Source organism: Acanthaster planci, linkage group LG04, assembly GCF_054643075.1.
Source record: "Acanthaster planci isolate LZ-2023a linkage group LG04, COTS_SCS, whole genome shotgun sequence".
Lineage (NCBI taxonomy): Eukaryota > Metazoa > Echinodermata > Asteroidea > Valvatida > Acanthasteridae > Acanthaster > Acanthaster planci.
In genome coordinates, this window is record NC_141780.1 from 8,547,356 (window position 1) to 8,572,829 (window position 25,474).

General features: G+C 40.4%; 1 protein-coding gene across 4 annotated transcripts in view; it reads right to left on the minus strand.

The window, feature by feature from the left end:
* Positions 1-25,474, minus strand: part of LOC110974907 (uncharacterized) — a 64,607-nt gene that overhangs the window by 12,988 nt on the left and 26,145 nt on the right. For 3 of the 4 annotated variants that reach the window (XM_022226862.2, XM_022226861.2, XM_022226863.2), the window contains 4 exons: positions 13,222-13,583; positions 6,348-6,777; positions 1,549-1,631; positions 473-882 (listed from right to left, as the gene is read on the minus strand). In XM_022226862.2, coding sequence (XP_022082554.2) covers positions 473-882; positions 1,549-1,631; positions 6,348-6,777; positions 13,222-13,583 — 1,285 coding nt within the window. Of the gene's footprint in view, positions 1-472; positions 883-1,548; positions 1,632-6,347; positions 6,778-13,221; positions 13,584-24,047; positions 24,740-25,474 lie in introns of those variants that run through there. The other variant, XM_022226864.2, reaches the window with a different exon arrangement.

The following is a 25,474-nucleotide window of genomic DNA, read 5'->3' on the forward strand; positions in this document are numbered from 1 at the left end:
AGCATTAGACTGATTTTACCATGCCAGAGTTATGCCACTGGCTTCTGCTTATTTATCTTGGGCAGTGATTTGATGGCACATATTCACCATGGATGGGACATCAAGCCATACGTTAAGTAATAAAGTTTTTTTTTTGGACTCAACGTTTATTTCTGTTTTGCAATGTATATAACAAGTTAAACACAAGGTCAATAAATGAAAGATTTTTGACTACAAGAGTGAAAGCTAAATACCCGTGAGACACTGAAATAAAAGGGGGCAAATATGGAGGCTCTGACATCCATCAAAAAATTCAACACCAACTGGGGGTGGATTAATGTAAACTAGGGTGAAAAGAAGCTAAAGTTGAAACAGTTTTCACGATTGAAAATGCAGGATAGCTAGATGTGCATACCTTGTATCTGAATATGCTTTAGCTTAGAGTGGAAATACTATATAACATTCAGGCAGTTGTTTCGTGTGAATATCTTACTTGGCCGGAAGAACTGAGTTGAGGTTGTAGGTTTTTGTAGGACTTGGGACAGGCATTATCTTCTGGAACACAGTAAGTGGCTTGCTGCTGGCTTCTGATTTTACTTGCAGATTACCAACGGCCTGTGGCCGAGGACTTAAGACCTTGGGTGTCAGTGCTTTGGGTGTGTTAGGGCGTGTCTGTGTAGCCTTGGGTGTGCTGGGTCGAGTGATGCCTTGGGGTGTGGTTGAACTGTGTGCTGACCCACTGGACGCTGAGGACGGCACTTGTTGGAGAGATGTTGATTTCTTCAGTAGAGACGGATTGTTAGCAGCTGCCAGGGCCTGAGATCGAGCTTTGTGTTCAGCGAGAAGTTCATCGAAGGGTTTCCGTCTTCCTTTGACTGCTCTCCGTAGTGATAAGGCATGAGTCTGTACAAGGAATGTATTTAATTCATGGAAAGATATGAAGTTGGTTCTTATAAAATTTCTGATGACCCTAGTTTGTATGCATACATCACTGACACCTTTTCTACATCCGAACATCATTAACTCCAGAAACACATTTTAAGTTTATGCATCAGAAGAATTTTTCTCCAAAAAGATAAACCTACACCCACATCACAAGGCTACACCTAAATTACCTGCAATGAATTGTAAGAAATCTACCAGGCTGCTAATCTTGCCAATGGACACTTTTCACTTCAGTCTCTTACCAAACATTTCTTCATTTTGATGCAAGCCTTGGCAGTTTTAGAACATGAATTGAATGAGTATGTCTTCAATGAGACAATAAATGTACTTGTGATGAAAAATAAAGTTTACATAATGCGAAGAAATCTTTAAAAAATACAAGTACATCATTTACACCTCCAAATGGCCTCAGTGTGAATTGGAGTAAACTCCAGGGTTGTAACGAAAAAATTCATGACTTGAGTCGAGTCGGTGTAACATAGTGACTCCAGTCGAGTCACCGACTCCAGTCATTAGCTTTACAACTCTGTAAACTCCAATGGTTAACCTTTTATTTCAAAATTTTGCTTAACTTGAACAGTCATTTTAAAATCCAGACTAAAACCCTGATGGATAAATCTTTACCTTGCAGGTAAGAGACCTTGTACATTGTCTCTGATCAGCATCTACCCAAACACCACAATGCTTATTCACGTCAAATTCACGATCTGAAAGAAAATGGTATTTCGTCAATGGGGAACCTTACCGTTTGAAACAAATGATTAATTTAAAAAGCTGTGTAAGTATCAAATATGACAATTACACTGCAGGACGTCTATTTTGTAAGTGGTCATGAAGGTTAATAGCCTCTGATAACATACTTGGACAAGTTGTCCAAATTTTCCTCTCCATCAACTATTATAAAAGTATTCAGGGTGAACATTTCTTTACCCCTTTTCTGACAGCTCTGACCTTGCTACGACTTTTGGAGGGTTTAATTCAGGTTAGGGATCTTGTCAAAAACTCCACAAACTGTAAGCCGATTTACATGGAAAGCCATCCATTGCTAAGGGCCAAGCAGTTCGCATACTCCGTGGCCGTATTCGTCCATGCGTAGTCAAGTTAATTAGGCTAGCGCGGTTGGCCCTCTATTGTCATTATAATGCTTTACTGAATAATTCATGATGAGTTGCAGGTTGTATTGTAATAATGCAACGTCTGTGAACAAGTTCCATCCAGGTAATTCCCCGCAGAATAAATGAAAATGATTCGTGAGCGCATTTGACATGCAGTGTTTGCAATGTACGGTGTAAAAATATTCCACTAAAATATTTGGGAACAGCCTCGAGCTGCAAAAAATGTAAAAAATTAAGTCCTCAACAGATCGTTTTGATATTTAAACAGTTTTATTCTGTGTGTTTTTTTCGTTCGTTCCTAGAATTTCGTTGCTAAATTCTAAGTGGTTTTGGTTTTATGGTAAAACTTTTGCGTTCGTATTTCCGAACAGTCTGGAAGGTCAGGACACGCCGGCATCATTCTCCGCAGCTCTTCGCACGAACTCGTTTTCGGGACAGAATTTTCCGAAAATGATCCGGGCACTCTGATTGGTTTAACTGTCTTTGTGGCATTTTCCGAATAGATCCAAAGGTTCCCTTCACCAGTGTTCCATGACGATCCGTTCACAGACGGCAAAGTTACATTTTGAAAAGTACAACGTAGTTTTTCGAGATTAAAATGCCCGTTCTTTGTCAGAGAAGTACGTGCAAATCTTTAATCTTTCATTGTTATTTTCATTTAGATTGCAAAGTTTTATGATGTGAAACGGCCCATGGAAAGCGAAATGAAAAGGACAGGTTTGGGCGATTTGCCGAGTGTGGTTGCACGGGGTGCATGGAGATGCCTTGTGGCATGCATGGTGCTCTCTTGTATGTACGAGTCTGCGTTCATGTACATGTACATACAGAGTATGCATAGCAGTTAGCCCTGTATACACAGCCTGCCTGTCTGTCATGAGTCGCGCAGCACGATGCTGCCTCCTGGTACCAGAAATTCGCCCTTTTAGAAGTCCCATTCAGTGAGTTGATAATGTGAGGATTCTAAAGAGGGAAATCTGATAATGGTGAAATTGAAAGACGGAAATCTGGGAAAGATATCATTTCATTGTGTTAACCACTACCAGCCGGGGACTCCGAAATCGGAGCCGTATGGTTTATATGTGTGGCCAGGGTCTCCGAACTCGGACAAAGGAAACAGGGCCCTGTAACAAAAGACCGTACTCCGAACAAAAGACCAGGCTGCTGGGCATGACCGGCATTTTTCACTCTCAAAAGTGGTGATAATCCAGCGTTATTTTGAAACCATATACCAGGGTTTGGGGTATTTAGAGCAAGCGGATTACCACCGGGGACAAAAGCTCTCCACCACCTCAGCGATGAGCCACACAGCACCGCTGCATGTTAATCTGGCCCCTATTGAAAAGAGGTCAGCAGTGCACTGAGCCAGGTTTGTGAACAAAAGACAGTTGTATAACACCGCACAATCTGGGCTCTGTTTACAAGGCTGCAGGCCTGGCTGAAATATTCGGGCGTCAATGAAGGTCACCTGTCAACTTAGAGTAGTGCCTGAAGATTACTCTGTGTGGCTATAAACGACTGTTAAATGGAATGATGAATTGTTGAAGGATTTTGAAAATGGAAAAAATGATAGTCATGCCGGCCCAGCATCCTCAACATTGAAAAATGCCCCGGCATGAAGTGGTTAATGTCAGCGATTCACCCCAAAATTTGAAGATGTCCCCATCTCATTGTTCTCATTTGGTGGTGTAAACCCTTGCTTGAAGAGCTAGGCTACTTGTGCATGCGTACATGTAGATTTCATATTCTTCAAAATAAGAAAACATTTTGCCAAATTTGTTTAATTTGCTGCAGAAATGCCAGAAATATACCAGACAAGAGTGAAAAAAAAAACAACACCGTGATGGGAGAGCAGAGCAGAGGAAAATTCAAGAGTGGCAAAAACTCACCAGCCGGAAATAAATCAGACATGGAAACTTGTATTCAGATTAATGCTGGATTATGTCTGTATTTTGTGCTATATTTGCTGAAAAGATCCCTTAAAGAAATATTTGTGTAATTCATTACAACCCTTGAAATCAACAGAAATGAGTAGGGTGTTTATTATTATTATTATATTATTCTCATTTGGAGCTTTTAAATTGTTTATTTCTGAAAATTGTTTATTTCTATTGTCTGTTGTCTATTAAAACCTTCAGAGATTGATTTTGTGTGTGTGTGTGTTTTGTTTTAATAAAATAGCTCTTATAATTTTTTGTGACAGACAGTAAACATATCGATTGGAGCTTTTATCGGGGACCAATAATTCTTGTATGAAACCCTTCACGGTGCAACAAACAAGTACATGTAATTATTGCTACCAAGTCCAAGACGAAAGCAGCTCTCACAAATGTATGTACAATAATGCTGGATTTTAAATAGGGAATTGCCATTGGTGGCATGGGTACCGTATTAAAAAAATCAACCCATAAAGGCAAAATGTGTTCATTGTGCCAAGCCATTTTGCCCTGTACCTGACGCGAAGTTTTCAAATTTCCAACACAATCAAAAAAACCACTGAACTGAAACTGCTGTTATCTTTTTTTTGGTAGTGTAATCACTTTCTAAACTGGAGCCTAGTCAAACTAGGCCTTAATGGCACCAGTAATTATGCAAAACCTAATTTTGTGCCATGCACATTTTGTTTGGCCTTTTTTGTGGATATACTGTATTAAGATCACCAGCATAGCCATCAACAACTAGCCCATGGCTCATTGCCAAGACAGGACAGTGGGAACTGGGCGCCGGCAGCTTCCCACGTTTGCGTAGACCAATGAGACTTATCCAAGGGACTGGGCTGGAGGGGTTCATTTTTATTATTGGGCGACTGTTGTCAGGAATGTACGCCAAGCGTGATCATATGGCCGCTCAAAGGGGCGGGGTTTCAGAGGTTGCCTGGCAACAGTATTGTCAAGGTAATTGACAGCAATATGTTTAGGGCCTGTAATGCATACCAACATCCCCGAGGTATCTGAAACACACATTTAATTATCTTCCAGTTCCTAATCTTTCAGTTTCTTTTCATTTTTTGTGAGTTAACCAGTTCTTTTTATTATTCCCACAAAACAAGATTACCCCAAAAAGTGATATTTCTGAACTCGGCTTTCAGCCATTGCTCATGTGGCAACTCTCAACTTTCTCAGGCACTTAGGACCATGTTTTCAACTGTGTTTTTCAGCACTCTGCTCTCGGATGAAAGTCCAAAGACCCAGGGAGTTGAACTTGGCAAAGGTTTACACAGTCTCACCACTTTTAGGGGCCAAACTGCCTGCTTTTTCTACAGGGGGCACTTTTAATGCTAAAGCTAGCCACTGTTCTGCACCGAGCTTTGCATGTACCAGCTTGTGAAATACTGCGCAGCGCATTCTTCCTTCGCATTGTTACTTTGTAGTCAGCTCCCCTGACTGCTTGCAGTCGTTGTTGGCTTCAAATCCCCATGACTATGGTAAAATCAGGTCTTCTACCTGAGGTCGCCAAGTATCACCAGTATAAGCAACAGTGTCACCCAGATTGCAGAGCTTGACACATTTGCTTTTATATATTCACTTATCAGCTTATGATAGAAGTCAAAAGAATGTTCGAGAAGCCTGCATGAACTGCCCAGAAATGCCTATGGTTTTATGAACCAAGAGCCCCCAACATATTGGCCACAAAGAGATCGGAGCGGCGGTTAGTCCGCGAACCTTGCATAGTCACTAATTTACTGACTCAGAGGACCTGGAAAATTAGCATAACAAAGCCCATTGTTAGCCGATGCAAATAAGCTTGCAGGGTTCGCTGGCGATCGGTTGCCAAGGGCCAAACTTTGTCAGCGAGCTACGCGGAGTTCGCGGAGGGTCAATTTTGACAAAAACCCTTAAATTCAGGCTTCTGTTTGCAGCTTGGATTTAATGGGATCAGCAAGGGGTCTCTTTCTGTACATTATATACAATGGTGTTTTAATTGAATGATGAATGACACCAAAACATGAACTTTTAAATCCGGCCCATCATATCTGTTATTGCTTTATTTGTGGTTTCAAGCGATTAATTAATTTCTGTGTGTTTTATATAATGAATCTTGCCTTGTTAATGGTTTTAAGTAGTTAATTAATTTGTGTGCATTTTATATAACAAGTCTTGTCTTGTTTATGGTTTTAAATGGCTAATTAATCTTGCATGTTTTATATACGTGTTTTATTAATTTGACTTAAATTTTGTAGATTTTTAGATTGTAAATGGTTAAACTGATGTAATTTATGATATATGAATTGTAAAGGTTTCGCAATTCATTTTGTTGTTACTGTGATGAGATCTTTTGTCAATAAACCATAAACCATGAATGGTGACAGACCTTTGCACAGAATGTTCTTCTTTGGCGACAGCTTCTTGTTCTTTTTCGTCTGCACAGGCTGCGCAGGAGCAAGCTTAACCAAACTGGTAGGAGCTGGAGCTGGTTGGATTGGTGGTGGCTGAACTAGACCTGGCTTAACCGTCTGCATCATTGTGGTGGGACCTGGCGCCAACTGGACCATGGCAGTTGGAACTGGTTTGGCTGGCTGGTGATGATGGGCCAGTGACTGAGCCTGCTGCTGAGGAACAAGATTGGGAGCACACTGGATGGATCCGGTCGGCACTGGAGCCAGCTCAATTGTGGTCTGTTGGCTGCTAGCCAATGACACTGGTGAAATTCCCAGAGTGGAAGCCTCGTTGGCTTGTTGGGGTGACATCTTTTCAATCCTGACAACTGGAAGGGTGGGACTCACCAGATTGGAAAAAGCATCCTGGAAGTATTTAAGAACATTCAATTAAGGTCAAAGATCAAGTGGGCTATTTAATCAGGAAACTACATGCGGGTCATTCTACAAATCCAGGGTCCAAATGTGTGACATTATTATGTCCCTGTTACACCTGACCTGTGTAATTTGACATTGAAATATCACTGAAATTGATTTCAAACTATTTTTATTTGTTGGGCAAGTAATTTGCATTAACTCATCACTCGCGGAAATTATACAATTGTTATGTCAGATGTGACAGGGACACAAAAAAATTGGACCACTAATTTATAGAATGACCCATGTACAAGGAAACTGACCTGTCCCATTCACAAGCAAATTCAGCAACATACAGGAACAACATGAACTTGTAGGAACACCTCCTGCATCATACTACAGGCAAATGCAAAAGTGAACGAATTTGACGTCATGCAAGATTTGTAGTGAAATTTAACTCGAGTTGAAATGCGTTCAACTTTTGTGAATTCACAGCACAAATATTCGGTCTGACATCACAAATTCGCATGTTTGTTCACTTTCACATGATATATGAACTGGCCTTTAAACTTGGTGCTTCCTAAATGTACAGTGATCATGTGCTAGGGTTCTTCTTTACTGATATGTACATACATCTTTGAGGCTGAAAAGCTCTTACTGGACATGAACCTTCACAATAAACTTCAAAGCAAATTTTGAAATTACCTAAAAATGTTCAAGTCCTGCCTCAAGAAATTATTCTGTGGCTTGAAACTGAAATCACTGTTCTAACACAGAGAGGCTTAAGGGTCAACCCTATACCCGGAGGGCACAAGGATAACAGGTTATTGGAAATCAGAGTTTCCTGACAAGATGTTTTCCCCATACATGTAATGCTGTCAACCAACAGATGCACACACTGTAGAATCTACATGTTCATGTACGTTGTACCAGGGAAGTGGGTTTCTAGCCACACAATTCTCTAGCCAGGGTGCCCTGGGTGGAAGTCATTATCTTATGATTCACAAGGGTTAACGTGTACTGGCTTTGCATGCTAACACTGTGTGAAAATAATGGGGGTCTTAGTGCTTTATTTCTGATCCTGTGTGAGCCAAAAAAGGATCAGGAAGCTTAGCTTTCCACATGTAGCTAGGCTGATGCTTTTGCACGCGCAACTCACCCAAGTGACAGTTCCACTAGATATCAGTAGCTTTATGAAGCATGTGCATAGTAAACTGTTCTCCAGGTTAGCTGGGATACAGTTTACTATACTTGCCTATTTATGTGTACACTTGGTCAGTGGCAACATCAGTGACTAACACATGATGGCGAATGGACGAATGGACCAGTGGGAAAATACATATAGCTCTTAGTCTAGCCCAGGATGGAAGTTGTCTTTATTTACACTGCAACTGACATCCAGGGTATAATGTCCTCCTGCCATAGCGAAATTTTTTCAATGGTTCTTTCTCACATTTTTACCAGGCGGAGGCAGTTCAAATGTCGTTCAACCAGTGCCTTGTATCCCAAATTCCATAAATGCTGTGTTGAAATCACTACATATGCCTGCAGATGACCTATGTTGCAGGAAATTTTGCGCAACTCCACGCTTATATTTGTCGGGTAGCACGCAGTTGCGCATGTGCGAATTGCATTGCAATCGACCTCCCTTTACGCATGCATGGAAGAGCTGTGAGCACGAATAAGGTGCAGATAACTGACAGAATGTGGGCCAAGCTTTAAAAATTGGAAGTTTGAGACAGGGGTTGAGGTTTCTTTCCACTCATGTGTTTTGAGTATGGCACCATGTTGTCCGCAGATGCGTAAGGGGAAATCAGTTGCTATGCATTTCGCGCATTCCCACTGCTAGACAAACGTAGATCGTTCACAAATCACGACTGAAAGTGTGAAGTTGCACTAAATTTCCTGCAAAATACATCGTCTGTGAGCGTATTTAGTAATTTCAACACAGTGTTTATGGAATTCAGGATACAAAGCACTTGTGAACCACATTTGAGCTGCCTCAGTCAGGTAAAAATGTGAGGGGAAATAAAAAAAAAGACAAAAATTTCACTGTGGCAGAACTTTATACCCTAGATGTTAGTCGCAATGCAATATAGACAACGTCCACAGGGCTAGCTCTTAGTCATGAATGTATGGACATTGTGGGAGGGGGCGGGGGAGGGGCACTTGCTCCCACTAGCCAAAAAAGGGGGGGAGAGAGGAAAGGGAAAAAATGAGAAAAACAATCACAACAGCAGGAAAGGGGATAACATTTATCAATCTGCTTGAAAATATTGTTGAAAAACCCTCTTCTCTCATGGTTTATCAGCTCACTGGCAATGAGTGCTTTACCTTCCCCCCAAAATTCCTGGTGACACCCATGTGTATGAGGTACCATGATACATGTAAATCAATCTAGCTCATGTGCTACATTGTCGGTCTTGCCACTTTTCTCATGTACAACCAACATGCTTGTGTAAGAGTCAGGTTTGACTACCAAACAGGGAATTCTTAGTTTGGCAAAGAATCATGGGGTTTAAGGTGTCTTGGTTACACTAGTCTTGAACTTTGAGAATTGGAATCTGCGCCTTATCATATGGTACTGTGACTTTCTGCCTGCATTCCATTTCACAGAGATTATAGGGCGTAATAACATGTACGTGTAAGGGAACTTGTCCAAAAGGTTGAACCGCGGTTTGAACACAGATACTGTGGTTTTCACGGGTTCTTAGCAACCAGCCGACTGTCCACTGCCCGTGCGAACTTTCCATATCAAAGGTACTGACTAACAAAGCCCCTTATTGAAATTTAAATTTTTACGCCGAGTGCAGCTAGCAAAATCCGACCGCGGCGGATGTTTTGGGGAGCCACGGCCACCGCGACTATTTAAATTTATTGGAATCCAGTCCCCTAGCCCTAGCACAAGAGTCACATTCAGTTGACTTGCGGTCCTTAAGGTCCTTCTTTAAAATTTACACTTTTGTGCCACAGAGTTTGTCAGTGCGTGATTGGTTAGCCCAAATTCATTCACTTTGAAATAGTCGGCACTGGCCAACCCCTTTCACTGCTGTATTTACAATGTCAATTGTCTTCTTTCAGAGGCACAATTTTAAATTCCCAATGACTGCTAGTATTCAAAGAAATACTTTGTATGAATGTTTGAGGAGAACCACCTGCTATTCTTGGAGCCCATTGGAGAAGCACACACAGGAGCTGCCAATCACTGTTTCGAAAGGAGATTTTTTTCTTTGCAGATTGGATAATTTTTACTTTTATTCTGACTGAAAGGCCCTCGGCCATTAAAAATTTAATGCCCAAATTTGTTTGCGACGTAAATACGCAAATACGTGGGAGGGAATTAGAATTGTCATTGTCTAAGAAAATGATTATTGTTGGTCATTTTTTGTGTAATTTTTCAGGGAGAAGGGGCATAGGTTAATTTCAGAATGAAATCTTTCAATCTGAAAACAAAGACCGAGCATGTATTTCAGAAATCTTGCATGTTTTGGCCTCTCAAAATAAATATTTTTTTTCCCCAATGCTTAATGACAGCATACCCATTTTCAGCTTTAGATTTTTGTGTCTCTTGTTAATGTTTTTGGGTAAAATTCAAATTATCCCCAAGTTTATGATAATATTTAGAAACACCCCATACATAATCTTTCCAACCCTGCCTGCAACCTTGATGTCATCACCCCAGAGCTACTTTGAGAAGCACTTCAAGTGAGTTTTTAGACTCAATAGTCTATAGAATATGTACATGTTAAAGTGGTGAATAAAGCGGGTATTTTTGTCTCAGACTTTTTGTTTTTTAATGTACACCTACATGGTCAACGGACCATTGCATACGTTTTTGGTGAAGGGCAAGAGGAAAGAGCAAATTTAATATACACCCATGAAAGTGTGAAGGCTGGTCCATACTTTACGCAAACGCAAAAATGAAGGGAATATGATGTCATGAAAAATTTGTCGTGATATTTCGCCAGAGATGAAGTGAGTTCAACTTCTGCGAATTCTGACCTCTAAATTTTGCGTACGTGTTTGCTTTCCTGCCAAATATGAACTGACCAATAACGAGCGTTTACAAATCGCGGTGGTGAAAACACATGCGCAGTGCATCACACTGGTTTGCAACGGGCTGAACTGTTGGCAAAGAAGGCATGAGGGATATGTGGCAACCAGTCAATGTACAGTTCCTGCCAAAAAGGGTTGTGAACATTCCACTACATGTACATCGTATACGACTGCAGCTCTACAGTTGCAAGTCGAAAAAAACACTGCCATCACAAATTTTTCTGCAGGTTCATTCACAAACAGTGATCTTAGGTCTATGTTTGTGTTTTCTGTGTTCATGTACATGTATGTATTGCTCGTATTTGAAACGAGCGTGTTGCAACAAAATTTCCAACCGCAGCACGAGGCTAATCGCCCACCCCTCCAGATGCGCCATGCACGCTTACAACGCGATACACAGACATTGTTTGCCAGTTTCCTGTAGTCATGACAAATGTAAAGCACAATTAAAAATCAATGATTTTTACACTGATTACACAAACGTCGAAACAAAAATTCTCTTCCCAAATCCGATAAAAATACACACAAATAAGTTCACTTGACAACTGTCACATCTCAAGTGCCCAACTAATTGCACAGGCCTACATGTGCATGCCGTTTAGCTTTCATCGTCATCCATGGTGATCGAAAGCCTTTTAAAATCCCTGGATCACATGTACTTACTTTTTTTAATCTCACATGCATCTCTCTCTAAACACATCACAATGTATTTGATTAATTCGTCGGTGTTTTCACAAAGTGACAAAAACCCACCGGTGGAAAATCAAAACTTTTTCAATCTGGAGTTTTTCCAACCATTTTACTTCCTTTGATCTAAAGAATAAATTAGCAGAGTTTCAAAGCAAAATGTTGTTTAATTTCATAGTAACTGTAAACAAACAACAAACAAAAAGCTTAGCCTCTGTGTTTCTCTATTTTCATGAAGTGACAAAAAGTCACATCGTTTAATCCTTGCACAAGTCTGGGTGTACACATCTGTGCAAACAATGCTGTACATAAACACCTGCGCGCGTTGAAATAGGAAAGCGCTCTCCGTGTGTGATTCGATGTTGTGCCGAGTAAAATATATATTTTTGGGCACTGCACAGATCACCTTTGTTGCATACAAGTATACATGTACAGAGTCTGCTTTTTTGTGACAGTCTGAGAAGAATTCACCGCGTTTATGTCCCTGACGCTTTGAATTGCAGATGCGGCGCTGACTTTACACATTCCGAGAATAACCAATAGATATACATGAACATGTACATCGAGCGTCTGTCTGTGCACCACGCATGGAATGTTCGGGTTGACCACGGTCGCTGCGGCAGGCATGCATAATTCAAGAGCATCAGCATAACAATTGCTTTCATCCTGGAGCAGCCTCATTAAATGTTCTTTGCATGAGTGAACTTCAACGCTGCTGTTCCTAGCAACACGGCTTAACCGTGGTGAATGCGTGCGGTTAAGTTGCGGTGACCTTTTGGACAAACTCCCTAAATACAAAGCAGTAGACACACAACAATACAAACATGTATATCCATAAGTGTGCAAGTGTTAGCACATCCATGCCATGAACGATGTTTAAGGTTAGCACAATTTTGCTTGCTATTGTCAGCTCATGGCTAAACGTTTCCGCTCAGCATTAAGCCGTGAAATGATACACTGTCCTCCATTACTATTCTTGTCCACTGTCACTGTGCTAAAGTATCTTTAGTGAATGACAATTGGATGGAATCGTTTGGCATTTGCAGAATTTATTGCTTTACATATTTATTTATATAAATGTGCTTCTAACAACATGCATTTAGCGCCAATTACAGGATGAAGTGATAATTAAGACAATGAAAAATGTTCAGTTTTTACAGGTGGGAGGAAGAGTTTTTGCCTTTCAACCAACAACATATCCCAATGCCAAATCTTCCATCAAATGGTTAATTGAAGTGCCTCTGGCTATATTCATTCCAACCAGGCCAGGTAACCTCAAATAGCTCAGAGGCTGAGTGGTAGAACATTGGCATGGGTAAGCAAGAGGTTGCTGGTTCAAACACCATCCAAGTAAGCTTAGAAATTCTCACCATAAGTTCTCAAGACTTTACTTATTATACAAATATACAGGCAATTCCTGTCATTATGTTGAGGCAGTGTAAATGATTTCCTGGAGCAGTATGGATGATTTCACGTATAATCTCCATGTAAACATGATTTTATGCATGGTAGAGCATGAACTACATAGAGTCTAACTCAAGACCTAAACACAACGCATCCTTCGCTATCAGCCAGGCTATTTTGCCGTTCAGCCTCAGTCCTCCAAAATCTTAGACAACTGCTCAGAAGATTTGGGAGGATTGGGGATGGTTTGGGTTGGAGTAGTACAAACAATAATGGTTTCATGTTAGTCATGTTAATACAATTTACCTGTGCATCTAAGGGTGAATTAGGTTTCCCGGACACCACTGGCGACGCATCCTCCCTGATTCTGCCCACTGTGTAACCATGGGGTGACTCCTGCCTTTGCACTAAATGAACTGACAATGGTTTAAGTACTGTGTCAAAGGTCAACTCTGACGGTTGCGGCTGTGAGGCCGCTCTCGGTGGCAGAGAGAGTTCACTGTCCCCTTCATGACTGTCCAAGTACTCAGCATGGGGGATGCTCGACTGAGCCTGCTGGCATAGGGGGGCTCTGGGAGTAGTTGGGATGCGAATGGGAGGCGAGTGCATTATTTCCATCTGGCAAGGTATGTCCGGTGGTTTGTCCGGTGGTTTGCCATGCCGTAATTCTGCAAAAAGAAGACAATGCAGTAACTCTATATGTAAATGTACATGTAATTAAATACAACATACGTCACACTAAGAAGGAACTGACGTGGAAATCTGCTACACTGCCTGAACGTAAACACAACTTCTTTATATCAAGAATTACCTGATATTAAACACATGTATGTGAATATTGTTTGTAAAAAAGTATTTTTGAACAAGGTGACATTTTTGCTTCAGATGTATCATTTGTTCATGACAACACTTGTTGAAGCCTTACCCTGACCCAGACAAAGGATGTCTGCTAAAATCATTCAAGCACAGATGAACAAGAAGTCAAGCACCTAATTAACTTTAGTCTGCTATGTACACGTAGACCTACTTGTATGCATGGTTATTACTTCATGGGGGGAAAAAGTATGAATGACTGGCTTTTAAATAACCTGCCAGCAATCCATGGTCATATCCAGGTAGTTGTTAGGCGTCAAATGACTCAGTATGGTACATGTTCATACATGCCTACGTGTATGTACAACTTGCCATTTGTATGAAGATGTACATGTACCAATTGCATAGTGGTGTGTACATACACATTCATATGCATGCAACCAGCATACATGTACAGTATATTGAATCAATGAAAACCAGCAAGAAAGCTGCATAGAGATGCAACAGCCTCTCACATGTGCAGCTAAAACACACAATTTCAAGTGGCAAAGACTACCCTAAACCCCTACTGTCATTTTTTTTCTCCAACCACTCTTCAGAATGCAACAAAATCCAAAATAGCTGAGATGAGAGCCCTGCAATTTATGACACAACACACTGAAACACACTGAATGCAACAAAATCCCAAAGATCTCAGATGACAGCCCTGCAATTTATGACACAACACACTGAAACACACTGAATGCAACAAAATCCCAAAGATCTCAGATGAAAGCCCTGCAATTTATGACACAACACACTGAAACACACTGAATGCAACAAAATCCCAAAGATCTCAGATGAAAGCCCTGCAATTTATGACACAACACACTGAAACACACTGAATGCAACAAAATCCCAAAGATCTCAGATGAAAGCCCTGCAATTTATGACACAACACACTGAAACACACTGAATGCAACAAAATCCCAAAGATCTCAGATGAGAGCCCTGCAATTTATGACACAACACACTGAAACACACTGAATTGCAACAAAATCCCAAAGATCTCAGATGAGAGCCCTGCAATTTATGACACAACACGCTGAAACACACTGAATGCAACAAAATCCCAAAGATCTCAGATGACAGCCCTGCAATTTATGACACAACACACTGAAACACACTGAATGCAACAAAATCCCAAAGATCTCAGATGAGAGCCCTGCAATTTATGACACAACACACTGAAACACACTGAATGCAACAAAATCCGAAAGATCTCAGATGACAGCCCTGCAATTTATGACACAACACACTGAAACACACTGAATGCAACAAAATCCCAAAGATCTCAGATGAGAGCCCTGCAATTTATGACACAACACACTGAAACACACTGAATTGCAACAAAATCCGAAAGATCTCAGATGAGAGCCCTGCAATTTATGACACAACACACTGAAACACACTGAATGCAACAAAATCCCAAAGATCTCAGATGAAAGCCCTGCAATTTATGACACAACACACTGAAACACACTGAATGCAACAAAATCCCAAAGATCTCAGATGAGAGCCCTGCAATTTATGACACAACACACTGAAACACACTGAATGCAACAAAATCCCAAAGATCTCAGATGAGAGCCCTGCAATTTATGACACAACACACTGAAACACACTGAATGCAACAAAATCCCAAAGATCTCAGATGACAGCCCTGCAATTTATGACACAACACACTGAAATGCAACACCGTACAGTTACAAGTCATTCCTTCCCCAAACAATAAGCAACAACGTTTGATCGTGTTTGCATTCTGTTGCAGTTACCGGCACATGGACTACATCTCAATGTAAATGGATATTTTGACATGGTGTCTGTTTCGTTTGTAGTGACTACACTGAACAAATCAAAAAGTTTACAAGACAGGACGTCTTTTGCTAAGTTTGCATATCAAAGTGTTTTGTGTTAATATCAAGCATTAAATTTATGTACTGGTATACATGTACATGTACACCATACATATACATGTAAATATGCAAGGTTCGAAATTCACGACGGCCAGTGCCGTCGATACCCTTTTACTTGCCGTGATGCCCCTCGGAAAATTGCATTGTGCACGGCCACTTTCGCTGCGCCCTATGCACACTTTGGCCATTGTGCCCTTTCCAGTGAGTTGTCAAAATGATTAACAAAAAAATTCAGCGCAGCGCTAGTGCTTGCCGGCCGCGCCAGTCGGCGAGACCCTACCACGAGCAATCGGGCTTGCACAGCCCGCATGGTATACGGCCACATTGCCCTCACTCACGCAAACGCATATTCACAACATTTCTTAAGCAGCAAGCTGTTACTATAGTTATGCCCACCCCCTGCGTTACAGGCCAAGCCACGTGTGCACTACACGGACCGTCCAGAGGGGGTAGCGTTGACTGTTCAACTTCATGTAGCAATGAACATCATGCGTGCTAGCAAGCACAGACCTGCACCCTTACGGATTGCTAAGTGCGGTGTCCCATAATGCATTGCTGCATATACCGCTATTGCACACTTTCGCATTGATCCGCTGCATGTGCGCAAGCACAAACCCGTTCCCTTATGGATACATGTAGCTAATCGGAGTGTCCCATAATGCATTGTTGCATATACATGTTCATGTACCACCAGTGCACTCCGCATTGATCCACTTCACGTATAGTACGTGCTTCAAGGGACGTGGACCAGCCACGTGGAATCGAAGTTATCCTGTCGCTACCGGCCCGCTGTCAGTTTGTATGACCCGTGACAATGCCTCGGAAAGAACGTTTGAAACGTTCCTTTCAAAGGGAGCTCTGCAACTCGGCTATAAAATGCAAGAAATTGTTTTTTTTTATGCATGGTAAGTGGTGGTGTCACCGTGTGTATTTCTGAGATTGGCAATGTTGACGGCACCGTGATTTCCCGAAATCTGTGCTGGGTGAAGACGCGGCCACGCTGGCAATTCAGGTATTCAAATATAGCTCCCGCCCGCATTGCTGACAACAAACACATAATTGACAAAATAGCCTAGCAAAACCGTTGCTGTCACCTGCAAAATATCTAACTGTTACTGCTTTTTTTAAAAATAAAACTGAGAATTTGAAAACATATATACATTTTCATCAGTATTTGGTTCTAGCATTGGATTATAGTGTTTTCATCCAAATTTCATGTAATGCTAGAATGCTGGCCATGTCTTTATCTTCCATTTAATACTGGTATTTATTTATGACCATGTGCCAGGCTCTCAACCAATAGTAATGGCTAAACTGGTTTGCAAATGAAGTGCAGTAAATGATGGACTGGAAGAGTGCCATTTTATTTTTTTTTACATCTTCAGTATTAAAACGCACTTAGCTAAAAAGTAAAGAGTGAAAAAAAGTAAAAGGGCAGCAGAACTTGTTAGCCCTTAACCCTTATTGCTCTTGTTTTCATGTCAGGGTGGGAAGCCTAAGGGGATGGCAGGGTTCTTGGATACAGTGTAGATTATTCAGCTAGTAACTTGAAAGTCTATAAGTCAACAAAAGGGATGTGCACACATTTTCAAATGTTAGGAAAAAATCTGTAATTAATTTGATGATTATTTATGCAACTCATGCCCTGTTCATAGAGTATAACAATTCCTGGTGTTAGGTTTTGACTGCTTATTGGACATTTGCTTGGGTGTCAACTTTTTTCCACAATAAAGCAAAGAATGCATTTTAGAGGTTGAACAGATTGTGTTTTGACAAATTTGCCTTTGGGCCCTTATCAATTTTCGACAATGGCCTCCGTGCCCTTTTAAGTGGCCTTGGTGCCCCTGGAAATTTTGACTTCTCCAAGGCCAAAATGGCCTAGGCCCCTAAAAAACGAATTTCGAACCCTGAATATGTATTGTACACCTGTATGTAAAGTGTATGGTATATGTACTGTATGAGCACAATGTAACAGATGTAAATGTATAGATCCATGCAATGTTCCCATGCACAATACACACACATGCATGTGTGGGTAGGAATTCACCGCATTCAGGGGACATGTTCTTTTGTTATAGTAGGGAAATCTTAACTAAGTTGTGAGGACATTTCTGAGTCTGAGTATACATGTCTCCACAACTATGGTACAGGAGTAATTGTACTTGTTCGAGGTCGGGTATACTTAAACTTGAACCAATATGTAGGCCTATACATCCACAAAAAATGTAATGTTGAGAAAATCCTCCTGTTGCTCTCTGTCCTTGTGCTCTGGAAGTTATCCATGGATGTACTCACTGAAGCTGCCTTCAAGCACATTAGCAATAGTCCAATGTGTATGAAACTTGAACCTACAATGTTACATTCACGTGGACGCTGTCTCATGGCAGCGATACATATGCAGTTCCACTGTGAACTTGTATGTACTAGTATAGTCCATTTTGCTAATCAAATGGTGCATACTAATTATAGTTAACACTGTCACATGATGAGTAGCTGCATATTCTAGGAAGGTACCCTAATACAACGACACTGTGTTTTTTGCAAATGATAAAGTGAAACTTTCATAAGCTGAACAAACTCTGAACATCATGCTGCAGATGTTGCCACTGCTTGCGAACATCTATATGCTGACAGTATTCAGTAATTGCTTTAAAGTCTCAAACAGATACACATTCACTGTATGTGTACATATGTGTAGTTCATTAATGAAATTCCCACCAAATAGCAGGAAGTTGGAATCCTGGGCAGCAAACACAAGGTCTGGTGTATTTATCTTTGACATTTAATGAAAAGAGAACATGATTTCACCCAAAGCTAAAACGTGATTTTGTGCAATACCGACACACTTCATGTGGTACATGAGTAAACTTGTATAATGACATTTTGGCCTGTGGGACTGGTGCCACAATCAACTACATGTACAGCATCAAAGTGAAGTGATATGGGCTTGCATGTACATATGTATATCACAGGTATACGAACAAGAGACTTCTATTATGGTTCCAAATGCATAATGTGCAGTTGACAGACTGATTAGGCCAAACTGACCTGAAACATTGCAGATACATACCAGTACATGTACATATGTTTATATCGAACTCACAAAATCTAACCCAACCCAACAACAATTGAGGGTAATTGAGAATTTCAAGTGTAAAACATGGTTTATTCCCCCCCCCCACCCCGGGGCCACTGCCAAGATTTGGTCTGGCAGGAAAAGGCCTATATAGTTTGACTTGAGGAAAATCAGGTTAGAGAGTAGCTGGTCTGGAAGTAAGGCCCTGTGTGAGCCCAAATTTAGCTGGCGTTCCACTAAGACCATAGCCTAATATAAAGAAATTGCCAAAGCATTGATGAAGCCAAGGATTGAGAGATGCATTTTGAGTCCAGTTCAAGGTTAACATTACATCTACAGAACCATAAGGTGGGAGTCTACTTTGTGGTTGTGAGTTTGTTGTACCATGGAGGAAGAACAACAGACTTTGACAGCTGCTATTTAGGATATCTGCAGGTGGGATTTGCAGCATATGACACGAACATGATAAACCGACACTGTACGTCATTCCAGCCATTTCTCACAAAGCTGTTTTCTTTATTGGGACTTTCACTCAAGTCCAGTGCATGTAAGTCTGCAAATGAACCCACTATGAATCCCTAAGATACTTCACGTTTTCCAAGTTCATTTCAGGTTGCTCACAAGAGCAAACTTACCATAAGTGTACATGAAAATGTTCAAGGCTAAACTGAAACCGATCAAATCCAACTGAATTGCTGGAAACAAAATTATCCAAATGGAAGTTGGACTCTTTCTATACATGAAGGACTGGAAACTATTGAGATGATATACTGGACACAAAAACACATCACTTTAAATTGAAAAGTTAATCAGATGTCTGTTGATGTCTTAATCTGGATCTGTCTTTCGATCCTGAAAACTTGACCTCAGTAAATAAACACAAGCTGAGTTACATTGTAACTGCGGGTTATAATTTTGTACGAAATATTAACTAAGGGACCCTTTTTTGGTAAGAATCATGCGTAAACGCGCGTTTTCTTTCAGTCAGCCACTTTTCAGAGTTCAATTATTCTGTGTTTTACTGCACAACGTATATGTACCAGTACATGTGCAAATCAATGTACATGTACACATGACACCTACGCAGATGGTTGTACATGGAGGCCCAATACGACCAACCGCTGTGCATGTAGTGGTACATGTGTAAATCACTGTACATGTACACATGACACCTACACAGATGGTTGCACATGGAGGCCCAATACAACCGCTGTGCATGTTGTGGTACATGTGTAAATCAATGTACATGTACATGTACACATGACACCTACGCAAATGGTTGCACATGGAGGCCCAATACAACCGCTGTGCATGTTGTGGTACATGTGTAAATCAATGTACATGTACACATGACACCTAGGCAGATGGTTGTACATGGAAGCCCAATAAACCGCTGTGCATGTTGTGGTACATGTGTAAATCAATGTACATGTACACATGACACCTACGCAAATGGTTGCACATGGAGGCCCAATACAACCGCTGTACATGTTGTGGTACATGTGTAAATCAATGTACATGTACACATGACACCTACGCAGATGGTTGTACATGGAGGCCCAATACAGCCGCTGTGCATGTTGTGGTACATGTGTAAATCAATGTACATGTACACATGACACCTACACAGATGGTTGCACATGGAGGCCCAATACAACCGCTGTGCATGTAGTAGTACATGTGTAAATCACTGTACATGTACACTATCTTCTGCACCGTAGTTGCTGGGACATACACTTGCCATTTCACTTATTTTGTGGGGACTGAAAACATTGTGGGGACTCAGAAATGTTCTCACAACTCAGTTCAAATTTCCTTAACAAAAGAACTTGTCCCCTGAACATGGTGAATGCCTGCCCATGCTTACACAAATAGTTGTACGTGGAGGCCCAACACAAACAGGGTAATGTGCTGGTAGATGTGTATGACTAAGGCATATCATGTATGACATACTTATAGTCAGTGTTTAGTCACTTGTCTATCCTGTGTGTCCTTATGTACCGGTATAAACATGAAGAGAACTTTTTATGCATGTGCAATGGACATGTACATGTAGGTTGGGGTCATTCACTGTGTGAATTTCATGTAGTTACTGGTTGTTCACTACGCACAAACAAATCACATACAAGATGTATTTTAAAGCTAGTAAATACAGAGAGTACCAGTTCATCTTGCATTATTCATCTAATGGTGTACTTTAGTTGCTCAGTCTATTGTACTGTTCAGAACAAAGATGACTGCTATTTGAATAGTCTGACTCCAGCACAAGACCACTAGCAGGACTCTGTGTGCCTTGTATGCCTGTCACGTACATATATGTACATGTAGTTGTTGGTTATAGGACAGGAACTGTTCTATTACACACTGGATCCATGAGGCACATATACATGTCTGAACTCAGCAATGTACACAATGCCAGGCTAGAGATTTGAAATGACAAACACTAACAAATATTTGATTTTTTAAAAACAAAATAAGTTATAATAGCCGATCCATCTACATGTATCTACACATGTACAATGTACTATTTTCATGAATTTATTTTCAGGTAAAAATCCTAGCCTACATTGTTATCAAGCATGATATTCCACATAATGGATCTACATATAGGGTGTGAAAATGACAAGTCTGATTACTTCCTTTATCCTTGACATAAGTAAGAAAATTAGAAAGGCTAGGTACATGTACCTGACTGGTTCTTTGGTACCAAGTACTGGTACATGTACAGCATATGATGTACCATACATTGCCAACAGTCCCATCCTCTTTTGTGTCTTCATTTGTGTTGTAGGAATCTTGAAAGTCTTTTCAGATTTTTAGGGGGGATAGAGTACTGGTTGGTACATTACTCTAGGGTACAATGTAATCAGCTTATGCATCATGTGTGGAGGAACCCCTTTGTCACATACATGTATTATGTTGGGCATTAATCATATCATCACCAACTGCTTCCACTGACTTCATCAACGCTATTCTCATTTCAAAATCCTTAACTCTATTAGGAATTCAAATCTCTACAGGTGTGATCAAGGTCAGAGGTACATGTATCAAAGGACTGTGAACGCACAATCTGCAGATTTCAAATGTACATGTACTGCAACAATCCCAGGACAGATAGTGTTTAATAGTGCCATAATATATAATAATATCATAATTTATCCCCCCACATCGCAATTGACATTTTTGTATTGCGATGCCATATCATTGCATTTTGGAATTGCGATTATCAATGCATCGGCAAATCGTTACAGCCTTAGTAAGGACCCGTACCATTAACCACCTCCTACAGATTTCCTTGCTGCATTTGTGCAATCATAGAGCTATAAAATATGCTGCAATATACTCCCAACCCTTGGGTACAGGAAAATATTGCTTGTTCGCTACACTCGGATTGCTTCACACAAACATAAAAACATTTAACTTTCTGCCATCTTGAAACAACCAAATGATGCGTGAGTATATTCCAGAGCCGATGGGAGAGTATGCTATCGCTTACCCGCTGGCTGTCCTCCTATCGTTCATGCACTCAGGAGTATACTCAGGCTCACAAGAGTATAACAGTGCTCAAACGCAGCCCCTGATCTGTTTGGTTCAAGTCTTCATACATGCACTTGTCGAAATCAAACTCAACACACATTGATCCTTTTCAACTGCTGGCAGTGAGGCATGTAGTTGAGAAAGTATACATGCATACCGGTACATACATGTATACATACTGTACAAACACGTATACATGTAAGTACACCCTATACATGGACATTAATAAATTCAATTGGTAAACAAACCAGTACAAAAATGTATGAATTTGTATTCCTGAATGTGTGGTTCCAACCTACATGCAAGTCACATTCACAGGTACATGTATATGTACATGCACTAATCCAAATTGGAAGCCATAATGATACCAGTCATGCCAGTACTTGTATGGGTGCATGCCTCTTTGAAGCCTAGGGTATATCATGAATTGCATGGCAACGCATCAATGTGCCTAAAGTTTAGAAACACTTCCAACATGTGTTTGAATGGGATGCTACTGGCCTCTCCTAAGGTAAAGTCTATACAACAAAGTCTTGTACTGTACGTGTTCATACATGCATAGTTTATACAGCTCAATTTCATTTTAAAAATCAGATGATGATGACAACAATTACATGTACTAACTACGAAATCACAATCATGCAGTTATGAACAACAGCATCTCATGAAATAATTCACAACACATTTTGCCACATTTTAAGTACGTATAGATTTGATCCTTCATTTTCAATTAGCCAAACAACTGAGACGTGTTACTGTTCAATACACTATAACTTACTTTACAGGTTTGCTATTAAACTGTTCAGAATGGCATACTCCTGTGCTGTATATAACTGATATACGACAGTAGGATTAATTCCTAATGAACAAGCCACAGCAACAGAATTATTTATGACCCAAAACATGTGAGTTAATTAAACAAGATACAAAGCCATACACCAAACCCATTTACATGTACCAGAGCCTGGGGCTACATGTACAGGTACATGTACATGCACTTCAGTCCTTGACTGATATGAAAGCCTACTGCCCATCATGTGAATCATATGATGGGTTTCATGCATGCATGTGAAACACTTACTCTTGGCAGCTATTTTTCCTGACCCTCCCTTCCTAGCCTATGTATACTGCTATTTTCATTTTTTTTTGGTTAGAAAGGACCAGGTGGTTCAGACTGATCAGAAGTTCAATTGGCCAGTACAGCACTGAGTATCCTACAATGAATTTTTCAAGCTGCATGAGTACTCACATGCACAGTATATGTCTATCAACGAATTTTACCTCTCCTGTAACAGTTTATGATCCCTTAATGAAATGCATCAAAATATGTTAGGATAACAAACAATGTCCATGTTACAAGATTTGGGTAAAACATACAAACAGAACATTTGCCAAATACTTTCACTCTTGAGTTCCCCATAATTCTTGCAACTTCCCTATCTTGGTGCAGAACACTAAAATGTCCAACAATGCAATGCTAGGATTCCCCAATCCCCATGGACATAAAATTGGCAGAACAAGGTAAGAGAATGGTGTAGTCATGCCTTCCCAACATCACCTAATGTCTGCCCACATGTACACTGTATACAAGATGGTCCAAGGACTGGTGCCACATGTATTACACATAGCCAGCCAGTGTAAACAACCAGCTGGGTGAAGCTGACAATGCCAAAATGATGGGATCTTTACAGACTGATGGAACTGCCCCCTCCAGGGTAATCAGTGATCCCTATACATACACTGACATTCACCTGTACAACAGCTCAATCAATGATTCAATGATCCTGCTACGCACACAATGCGTCTGCTTGTGATCCCCAACGATGTCATCCAACACAAAACAAACAGTTCATGGCCCATGTACGGGTAGCTCAGCACAGGGTAACACCAAATGCAGTGACTGCACACACTATGTCCATTCCTACCGCACTGGTTCTGCATATATATACATTTACACACATACAATAATCCTACACGCAGAACATCACAGTAAATACTGTTTTCATGTGCTATTATAGACGTATTGAGAGTGCACTACATGTACAATGGCGAACTGTGTGCATACATGTATGCACACACTATGCATACTGCATGTGTGCTGTGCCTATTAGTATGTACACAAACGTTTCAAAGTACACTTGAAAATGTGGCATCCTGAACTTGCGGGTCAAGGGATAATATGATGACTTCCTGTTGAAAGAAAGCAATCCTGAAATCATATTCTTTTTGGCTGTAGCAACTGAAAAACACAGACAACTTGATCAGTACAACTTCTTATCATAATTGCAACTTCAAAGTCTCTTTCAAACTGATTCAAACGGATGCTTACATGGAAGATAAAAAGACAGAAAGACTGTGTATTTAAAGGGAAACAGAAAACTGCCGTAAATGCCTAACATTTATAAACACTGAATAGATTTGGGTACTTGTGACAAACTCAAGAGCAAAAAATCATGAGATCATATCCATTTTAAGCCAAAGTCTCTCTTCATGACTTTGTAATTGATATCACTCCCTTAATAATGGCTAATTAGAAGCAGTAGATTGAATTACATCAGGATATTCATAACTTGAATTAGCAAAGGCAATATGCAGAAATAAGAGCCATTTAACAGACTGTCTCTCAAGCTCAACCTACCGGTATCATGGTGTCTGTTCTCATGCTACTCTATGACTGAGGAATGACACTGAATTTCACTCTGTGATAAAATCAACAGCGTAGTGTATTTAAATCATTTTTCTCCTCCAGCTACATGTAAATGAAAACATTCATTGGTGGTTAAGTTTAGAAAAAGACCGTAATTTGGTACAAAGACCTCTTGCAATAGAGACATACATGTACACACTGTCACACAGGTTACATGCCGGTAATACGTGTACTGGATTTTACCAAGTCTTGCACACTTTAATTTAATTGACCTAGAAATTATGTGCACAGTTTGTAAAAAACAAATGTGACATTTGTGTCTTTAAGGTGCCATCTGTTAAAAGTATTAGATAAAGTGCCTCTATTGGAATTATTCAAACACATTGGATAAACTTGGTATACATGGAGTGAGACATGCTTTTCAAGTTTATTGATAGTAAATCCTGACTAAAACATTTGAATTAAGAAGTAAAAAAAAAAAAGAATGAAAATAACCAACTTGAACAAAATGGTCTAGGGCTTGGAAGGCAA